Source organism: Centropristis striata, chromosome 6, assembly GCF_030273125.1.
Source record: "Centropristis striata isolate RG_2023a ecotype Rhode Island chromosome 6, C.striata_1.0, whole genome shotgun sequence".
Taxonomy (NCBI): Eukaryota; Metazoa; Chordata; class Actinopteri; order Perciformes; family Serranidae; genus Centropristis; species Centropristis striata.
This window is the reverse complement of record NC_081522.1, coordinates 37,213,166-37,223,477: the sequence shown is the minus strand read 5'-3', so window position 1 is coordinate 37,223,477 and position 10,312 is coordinate 37,213,166. Positions and strand designations below refer to the sequence as shown.

The 10,312-nt window shown below is 36.8% G+C and overlaps 1 protein-coding gene across 2 annotated transcripts; it reads left to right on the top strand.

Annotated features, from left to right (window-relative positions):
* Positions 1–486: 486 nt before the first annotated feature.
* Positions 487–9,049, top strand: alx1 (ALX homeobox 1). Of its 2 annotated transcripts, XM_059335374.1 has the most exons (4): positions 487–1,318; positions 2,167–2,471; positions 3,025–3,153; positions 8,493–9,049. In XM_059335374.1, exons 1-4 carry the CDS (start codon positions 1,129–1,131, stop codon positions 8,835–8,837), a joined length of 969 nt encoding a protein of 322 aa, XP_059191357.1. In that variant the 5' UTR covers positions 487–1,128; the 3' UTR covers positions 8,838–9,049. The 2 variants fall into 2 exon arrangements, 1 of the variants encoding a protein (XP_059191357.1); XR_009394566.1 differs by lacking the exons at positions 487–1,318; positions 2,167–2,471; positions 3,025–3,153 and adding an exon at positions 5,781–6,036 and having other exon boundaries at positions 8,493–8,574.
* The last annotated feature ends 1,263 nt before the right edge of the window (positions 9,050–10,312 follow it).

Here is a 10,312-nt window from a genome sequence, read left to right as displayed (position 1 = left end):
CACGGATTTTATTACGAACTGTAATTCGTGGACAAACATGCAACAAACTATTGAACATCGTTATCTTTATATTTAAGCTAAATGGGTCAAAAATAAAATAACTGCACATTTTAACATTTTTTCGGCGCAAATCGCAATTAAATTAACATTTTAAGACGCAATGAGCGAAAACTTGATCTGTGTTTGAAGCCTCTGAACATCTGGGAATAAATATATTTTTGCCCTAGGATATTAATTAATGACTTTTTAATTGGATTGCATTTAAAATCGAAAGCATGCACGTCCTATTAATAACGATGAAATTGTTTAATTTAAGATGACCAGTTTGCATTTATTGTCATTTTCTTTAACATGCGCCAAACGCACATTTTCTATAAGAGCGCGTTTTTAACAAAAAACACCTAAATGTTTATAAACATATAATATATTAGAAATATATTTGCTTTATTACACCCATTTGTTAAATTAGTAACAAAATACTTTATAGTCTTGAAATATAAAGTTTTTAAAAGTATGGTAGGGCCTAGTTATTAAAACATAAATCAACTTTCTTAGCACAAATGTAATTTATTAGAATAATAAGTTATGTAAAAATATGTTTTCCCAGCCATGCATGTAAAGTAAAATTCAGAGCATTTTTCTGTTCACTTTATTCCAATAACAGTAATATCAATAATGTTAAACTGCCCCAAAAATAAAGAAATAAACGAACAGCAGAGATCAGCGACCTCCAGAACTTTAACAAATGGATTAAATCCCATTTTCAGTCACATCTCGGAGCTGCAGATACATGATTGGCTCATTGTGGAAGTCTAAACATGCTGTAAATTAGAGTCACTTCTGATTGTTTCCTCTCGGAGCCGTTGTGTGGCTCCAGAATCACTTCAAACTGCTGTTTGGTTTGGACTCCGGGTCGTGGGAGGAGCTGGTTCCTACCCGGAGAGGAGGGCAGCTCTTTAAGGATCTCGCTCTCTTTGGGGCTATAAAGACGTTGCGCCTTCAAGACTGCAGCAAATTAACTCCATTGGCGAATTATTGCATTACAACGCATCGCTCCACGCATCGTTTTTTCTTTTTTTTTCTCTTTATGGTGATTTTTGATTAAAGCGAGCAGGATTTCGGTGAGACATGATGGAGTACATGGAGGATAAGTTTGCGTTGAAAAGCCAAGGGATGAAGGCCAGCGATTACTACATGGACCAAGTCATGGAGAGCCTGGACAGCGCGCAGTACTTCACCAAGTCCTCCCCGAAATGTGTGCAGGCCTTCGGGCTGCAGAGCGCCGAGCACCGCTCCTCGCCCTGCGGAGAACAGAACGGTGCGTAAAAACACTTTTCTCTCACTTTCACTTTTTGTGCATCAACATTACAGCAATTTATCTGGAGCTGTGTGTGAGTAAAAGAAAAATAAGAGGAAATTTAACTTCCAGTAGTTTCTTTTTTGTTGTTTGCATTGCGTTTATTTTTAAATTATTTAATGTTTTCGCCTTTTTTCAATTTTCCTTTTTTCCTTTTTTCCACCTCGTAGATTTATTTTAGTATGATGCACTTATAGGGTCAAAGTTGATCTATAATTTTGATAATTTAAAACATTAAATTAACCATCTGGAGTCCATCTATTTATTGAAAATACACGCCTTATTTTCAGTAATAACTTTATTTATATAGCCTATGATATGTAGACAAGCTGAGAAAGCCAGTTAAAGTTCAATCATAGGAGCTTTCACAGTGTTACGTTTATGTTTCTAGACCATTTTTAAAATGTGAATTTTCTTTCTACAATGAAAACTATTTCTTTTTTTAATTTACATGCAAATAGACTGATTTGTTTTAATGTTTTTTTTATTTTTTCTGCTGTTTTTGTGTGTAAAAATGGTACATTTCCATAGAAACCTGTGTCTTTTGTTTGTATTTTGGGTTCCTGGCAGCTTTATACTTTGTTAATTAAAATAAAATGAAAAATCTGACTGATAGCCAAGTTTGTGAGGAGAAAAAGGAGCCATGCATGTAATATTGTAATATAAGGACTAAACACAGACAGAAATTAATGCATAGGAAGTTGACACATTTGGACCAAAATCTCCTGGACTTTAGAGGTTTAAGTTAGAGTTAAAACGGCACGTATGCGCATTTATTTGTATTTATTTCTCTATTTTTCTCTTTGCAGCTAATTACGGAGTGCCAAAAACAGACGAGGACACTTTGCACTCGGACCTCGGCAGGTCTTTGGACAGTTGTTGCACTCTGCGGGCCTCTCCTGTCACCACCGGACAGGAGAAAACGGATTTGGACGACATGGGGGACAAATGCGACAGCAACGTGTCCAGCAGCAAGAAGAGGAGACACCGGACCACTTTCACCAGCGCGCAGCTGGAGGAGCTGGAGAAAGTCTTTCAGAAAACTCACTATCCAGATGTTTATGTGAGGGAACAGCTGGCCATGAGGACGGAATTAACAGAGGCCAGGGTGCAGGTACCGTTTATCACCAGGCTTTTATTTTGTTAAGAAAAGAAACCATAAAATAAAGAAAAAGGCGATAAAACGCAATTACGCCGCTGTGCGTAAACATCTAAATCCATCATAAATACACCACAATAAATATGTGTAGTAATTAAAACACAATTATTGATTGAACACACACTTTTTGCTTTTAATAAACCCGTGCAGAAGTATTTATTGTACTTTTTTGTTTGTGTGGTTTTCGTGTGTTTTATGTGTTTTTATGTGTGTTTTTTGTAATTTTCTAGTGGGTTTTTTTGCGTAAAATCCATCATAAATACACCACAATAAACATATGTAGTAATTAAAACACATTTATTGATTGCACACACACTTTTTATTTATTTATTAATAAACCCGTGCAGAAGTATTGAATTTACTTTTTGGACCGATTATTTAGCGAGAATTATGTCAATCGTCTTTTTAAATCAGGCAAAACACGTGATATTTTATCAAATAGCCACACTTATTTTAATGTATTTTATATTTTGATAATTTAACTGTATTTCTTATTTTTTTCTGTCAGGTTTGGTTTCAGAACAGAAGAGCAAAGTGGAGGAAAAGAGAGCGCTACGGGCAGATCCAACAAGCCAAGACTCACTTTGCAGCCACGTATGATTTATCAGTATTACCGAGGACCGACAGCTACACACAGGTGAGTGTTTTTATTAACAGTTAAGGTTATTATTGTTAATATTAAATGGATTTTAATCTATTTGACGAACTGTAAAAGACGCCGGTGGTGCGTAATGGTCACAGCGGCGTGCGCTCTTCTTCTTCTTCTCCTCTTTTCTAAAATACTCCATTTATTTAACCCATTTAGGTCTAAAATGCCTGTAAAACCGCTGGATGATTTTAAAATAAGCCCCTAAAACCTGAAGTTTTTCTGTAAATTCAACAGAAGTGTTAACTCTTCCTACTAAATAATAGATTTTTCAGCCTCTGTAGCAGATAGAAATGAAATTCAAAAAGTATCTGAGAGCTTATAGCTGTTATATCTGAGCTCCCTCCGCCATAGTCGTCTTCCGCCATGATTTCAGTTCTGGAAAAGTCCCATGTTACATTGCGACACTCCAACATGTATTCTCATTTTGTCTTTTTTTAGTCATTTTGTGTCTTTTTTTTGGGTCGTTGTGTGTCTGTTTTTAGTCATTTTGTGTCTTTTTTTAGTCATTTTGTGTCTTTTTTGGTGATGATTTCAAAGTTCTGAAAAAGTCCCATGTTGCATTGCGACACTCCCACATGTATTCTCATTTTGTGTCTTTTTTCGGTCATTTTGTGTCTTTTCTTGGTCATTTTGTATCTGTTTTTAGTCATTTTGTGTCTGTTTCTAGTCATTTTGTGTCTTTTTGTGTCTGTTTTTGGTCATTTTGTGTCTTTTTGAGACATGTCGTGTCTTTTTATGTCTTTTCTTGGTCATTTTGTGTCCTTTTTTTGTCATTTTGTGTCTTTTTGTGTCTTTTTTTAGTCATTTTGTGTCTTTTTTGGTGATGATTTCACAGTTCTGGAAAAGTCCCATGTTGCATTGCGACACTCCCACATGTATTCTGATGAATTTCATTGGCCAAGAGACCGAAAATAGGTGGAAAAAACTACAAATACTACAAAACGACGTATCCTCTTTCCCGGCTTTAATGGGTTAAATCCCAACACTTTCATCTGCATAAATCAGAGCATGCCACTGCAGCTCTATGAATCACTTATTATGAAACCATCTTCAGATAAGAAGCTGATTAGAGCGTCTGTGGGGTGTCAGGGCTGAATTAATGGCCTTATATCAGATTTCATGTTCGCTGCACATTCATCTTCCCTGTGCTTGGACAAAGGTCAGGTATAGATGAGGTGAGAGGAGAGCAGACTGTCAGTTTGTCCTCTTTGCTAGGTGTTCTCTATTAGAAACTCAGATTGGGCCTCTGAGTGTTGTGGAGACTTTTCGGGAGTTTTTCACATGGAAACATGCAGCCGGTGGCTCCTCAGATGGAGTTTTGGGCTATTTTGTCCATTGTTGAATCCTTTCCATCCTGCCTGTTTACACCACTTAAAACATGTTTAAATGACATGTTGGTGTATATTCTTCACCTATATGACCTGATAATAATAATTGATTTTTATTCTGACTTACTGGATTAAAACATTTGGAACCAAAGAAACAAAGAAAAACCAACATAAATGTGATCTTGTGATTGTGTGTGATCCTGTCATCAACTCTGGTTTTTATTCTAGTGGGATTCCATTTTATTTGTGTCTTGTGTGTTTAGCGTAATAGCGTCATTTTGTGTCTTTGTAAGACATTTTTTTTTTTTTTTTGTCATTAAGTCTTTTTTTGGTCATTTTGTGGCCTTTTTTTAGTAATTTTGTGTCTTTTTGTGCCTTTTTTAAATCAGTTTGTGTCTTTTTTAGTCATTTTGTGTCCTTTATTAGTCATTTTGTGTCTTTTTTTAGTCATTTTGTGTCCTTTATTAGTCTTTTTGTGTCTTTTTTTGGTCATTTTTTGTCTTTTTGTGTCTTTTTTTAGTCTTTGTGTGGCTTTTTTGGTCATTTTATGCCTTTTTTGGTCATTTTGTGTCTTTTTGTAATCAGTTTGTGTCTTTTTTTTAGTCATTTTGTGTCTTTTTTTAGTCATTTTGTGTCTTTTTGTGTCTTTTTTTTAGTCATTTTGTGTCTTTTTCAGTCCTTTAGTCCAACATAAAATGTGATTTTGAATCTTTTTTTTTTACTTCCAAAACACTATCATGCTCAATAAAGAGTTTTAAATGTTGCAACCTTTGTTCACCAAAGGTGTCAAATCTAACATATCAGAGGGTTCCATCCAGTTCTATCATTTTATACTAAATATATTTGAGCTTGTCTCCAGTTTTACTTGGTATATCATCATCAAACTGAAACTGGCCTCATGGAGTTTACAGCCAGAACTTTTGAGGTAAATTTACAGTAGGGCTCCACGCTGCTTTGTTTTCTAGTCTGATGGAGTCAACAAGTCTGGATTATTTGGAGCTTTTAGAGACTCCAGAGGGGTTTAAACCCACAGAAAGAATCTCATGCATTGAATTCTTAGAGGTAGAATTATAAAAAGCAGCTCTAAAATGCCCCGGCAGGTCAGAAATCTGTTGTACTGCCTCATATTTTCTCGGCACATGTTTCTGATAGTTGCCCCTGGATACCAGCCCTCACAGCTGATCCACATTACGGTCATTAAATGGACCGTCCTGCTTGTAACCATGCTGGCTCTGGGTGTTTCTGTCTCCCTGAACACAGTGGACACGGAGGTTGCATTCTTGTGGCTTTTAAAGAGTTTTGTTTTATTTAGTTGACTATGAGGTTTTGGCCAATATTGTTGTTTTTCGGTCCTGCTTATCCGTGGCACATGTTGTCAGGAACATGTTGGCCGAGCTGATTCTCAACCACATTTTCGTGCTGCAGAAGTTTGTTTAAACTGTCAAAAGTGGACTTTCCTCTGTTCCCACAGCTCTGTTCTGCTGGTTTGTGGTGTTTGTGAGAATTTCCTGTAAGCTATACTTTGGGAAAAAGGTGTCCAGAGGTTCTGTTCATACTTTTACTTTGCTGAATTCACTGAATTTGCTTCCATAAAGTGGGAATAATTTCTTAGTATCTGGAGTCCACGAAAGCGTAGTAACATGATTTTTTTTGCAGAGTTTTTTCTGCATAGAGATTTTGCAGTGTGCATTCAGCATTTTTAATGTAATCCTTGTGTTTGGTCATTTTGGTAATTTTGTGTTTTTTTTTTAGTAATTTTGTCGCTTTTGTGCCTTTTTTGGTCATTTTGTGTCTTTTTTTTTTTTTTTAGCAATTTTGTGTATTTTTGTGTCTTTTTTTAATCAGTTTGTGTCCTTTTTTAGTCATTTTGTGTATTTCTTAGTCTTTTTGTGGCTTATTTGGTCATATTGTGTCTTTTTTGGTCATTTTGTTTATTTTTTTGTCATTTTGTGTCTCTTTTGGTCATTTTTGTGTCTTTTTTGATTATTTTGTGGTCAATTTGTGTCTTTTTTTGGTCATTTTGTTTCCTTTTTTGGTCATTTTGTGTCTTTTTGGTCAATTTGTTTCTTTTTGTGGTCAATTTGAGTCCCTTTTTGCTTAATTTTATGTAATTTTTTGGTCATTTTGGTCAGAGAGATGTTTTAGCTTCATTATTTGTCCAAAATTCATCGTATCAACTGAGTTTGTATGATCTGAACTGTGAGCGTGAGATTCTGTTCAGTGACAACATACATGTTTAATTGCGGGTCCCGACTCAAAAAGGTTGAGAACTACTGCATTAAAGGAACAAATTAATTGACATGCTCTTCACATGCTTCTCACTTACGCTGGCTTGTCTTCTCCGTTTGAGTGAAATGTTGGCGAAGAAGCCGAACAAACTGCCTCTGAGTGAATGAAGTCATGTGAATGTGCTCAAGCTGTCAGTTCAGTCTCAGTTTTTACGTTAAAGACTTTTTTTCAAGTCTTAAAAATCCTTCATGTGGTGTTTACTGTTTGCTGAGCAGATGGGATTATATCGTCTTTTCTCTCCTCTTTGTTCTCTCCGCTCTGTTTGCTCTCTGATCACATCATAAAAAATGCTGCATGACACTTTTATGATGACTTTTAAAATATATGTGAACTTCTCTAAAATCACAAGACGAGAAATGTCTCTGGCATTGTTTGGATCTGGAGCAAAAAAGTTACTTTGGTGCCCAGAAGACATATTTTCTCACGTACTGCATGTTTGATCTAGACAGGCAGATACTTTTGGTTTTATTATTACAAATTGTGAGGTATATTTATTTCATCCATATAGGAACTGACATACTTTTGGTTCAAAATACTTTAAAAAACATTTAGAAAAATAAAAAATAAACATCTCAACACTGATTTTAAAAGAGCTGGGACATTGTTAAAACACGTAATTAAAACATTTTCAACATATTCAATTGAAAAACAAGACAATATATCTTTTGTGCAAACTGATTTTTTTGTAGAAATATACACTCTGAATTCATATCTGATGCATTTTGTTTTCATTAATGTTTTAACCGGCGTCCCAACTTTTTTGGACTCGAGGTTGTACAAGCAGTGTCTTTGTTAATCTGGATAATCTACACACATCGCTGTCAGCAGTTACTTACACGGACTGTTTCCTCTGGAGAAAGTAGTGAATACTGTGTGTGTGTGTGTGTGTGTTTTCTTGTTCTTCCTACATAGTGAGGATCAGGACACGTTTTTAACCAACAGAGTGAGGACATTTCGGCCGGTCCTCACTTCTTTAAAGGCTTTTTTGAGATTTCAGACTTTGTTTTAAGGGTCAAAGGTTACATGATAATGATAATTAACTGAAAAAATTAACTAAAATTATAGTGAAAATGTCCTTAGTTTTCGTCTTTGTCAACTTTTTTCATACATAATGAAGATGGATCAGACAAAGGAAATAAAGGCAAAATTTACTGTGACCTCTTTTAATCTCCCACCCAACAAATACCCCATTACAAAACACAAAAACTAATAAAAACTAAACTAAAACTAACAAACTCACTTTAAAAACAAATTAAAACTAACTGAATTTGAAAACAAAAATTCACAATAAAACTAAAACTAATGAAAAATCCAAAACTATTATAACCTTGCAAGGGAATTCACTGTTCCAATGAGGGTCCTCACAAAGATAGACGTACAAGAATGTGTGTGTGTGTGTGTGTGTGTGTGTGTGTGTGTGTGGTTCCTACTGAAGACAAAAACAGTCATGGAAAAAATGATTAGACCACCCTTGTTTTCTTCAGTTTCTTGTTCATTTTAATGTCTGGTATGGGGGCCACAAAATATCGTCACAAGGGCCGCAATTGGCCCGCGGGCCGCGAGTTTGAGACCCCTGCTTTAATGTGTTTACATAGTAAATATGTGTGTAATGTTTAAATTCATCTATAAACGCTATTTGACATCCATGTATGCCAGTTTTCCAGTTTCCTCTTTCCTCTGTATCTAAAACTCTTTTCCTCCTCCCATCAGATTCCCAACAACCTGTGGCCGAGCGCGGCCCCCGGGGGCCCCGTGGTCTCCTCCTGCATGATCCCCCGGGGCTCCCCTCCCTGCGTCTCCTCCTACTCCCACTCCCCCCGGTCGGCGGCCGGCGCCGGCGCCGAGCACGGCTACGTGGGCTTCCCCAACCAGCAGAACCAGTTCGGCCACGTCTCCCTCAACAACTTCTTCAGCGCGGACTCCCTCCTCTCGCCGGCCGCCAACGGCCACCACGCCTTCGAGACCAAACCCGAGTTCGAGCGGCGCTCGTCCAGCATCGCCGTGCTGCGCATGAAGGCCAAGGAGCACACGGCCAACATCTCGTGGGCCATGTGATCAATCAGGGAGCGAGTCGGGGAAGTCTGGATCATGTACGGAAAAAACCCTTTTTACCGTATTTCCTCAAATAGTAGCCGGGGCTTCGATTAACCCGAAGAACTATATTTGGTAACCTCAGTGGACATCTAAATGGGGTCCCCAATATTTCATCAAAAAGTTGCAAATTTACTAGATTAAAGTGGCAAATCTAGAAGAAAAAAGTCGCAGATTTAAGAGATTTAAAGTGGCAAATCTTCACAAAAAAAGTAGCAGATTTATGAGAAAAAAAGGGGGGAAAAGCAACTTTTTTCTCGCAGATTCACCACTTTAAATCTCATAAATCTGCAACTTTTTACCGTATTTCCTCAAATAATAATAGGGGCAGGCTATTATTTGAAGGAGGCTTTTATTAAAAAAAGGAAATCAGAGCAGCTCTGACCGGCACTTTTTAGAGTGTTTTACACAGACAACCTGGTCTCACAGGAATCCGTGAAATAGCCACGGATTCGCTTAACTCAAAATCTGTGGAATAGCCACAGAATCACTCAAATTTCTGTGAAACTGACACGGATTTCGCTACAATGCAAGTTAATGACAGTCATATCCCGTGGCTATTCCAACATACAAAGTGATTATGTACATTCACTGAGTGAATATTTAGAAAATAAAACATATATTTCTCGCTAGAAATGTGATCAAAATCCATTTTTATGCAGAAACTAAGTCAAAATATTGATTTTTTTCACTAAAAATGAGAGAACTGTCCACCATGTTTTTTGTTCTGACCGCCGGGACCTTGAAAGTCACGTGACTTGGAACAAACCAATAGGAACAAATATCCATGGAATAGCCACGGGATATGACTGTCATTAACTTGCATTGTAGCGAAATCCGTGTCAGTTTCACGGAAATTTGTGTGATTCCGTGGCTATTTCACAGATTCCTGTGAGACTAGGTTCTCAGTGGATATCAAAATGGGGTCCCCAATATTTGGAGAAAAAAAGTTGCAAATTTACTAGATTAAAGTGGCAAATCTGGGAGATTTACGAGATAAAAAGGGGGAAAAAAGCAACTTTTTTCTCGCAGATCCACCACTTTAAATCTCATAAATCTGCAACTTTTTTCTTGTAGATTTGCCACTTTAATCGCGTAAACTTTTTCCTCAAAATATTACCCCCCTCCCCCGGGTCCGTATGTTTTTTTTTTTTACACATTCGTATCCAATATTCTCTAGGATTGAAATTTGGAATTTGCAAGTATTTCAATGAGTGCCCTATTAAGGGTTAATAAAAAATCACCGGTTACTAAATGAGGCCGGTCTTTAAAAGGGGCCCGGCTTTAAATTGAGGAAATACGGTATGTTTTATTTCAACAAGCAGTTTGTCAAACAACAACATTTCTTTGTCATCTACCCATTAGAAGTCACTTATTTGTTGTTGATGCGGACACTTTCACCATCATACTCTAGAACTTTGGGTTGAGTATTTCAATGC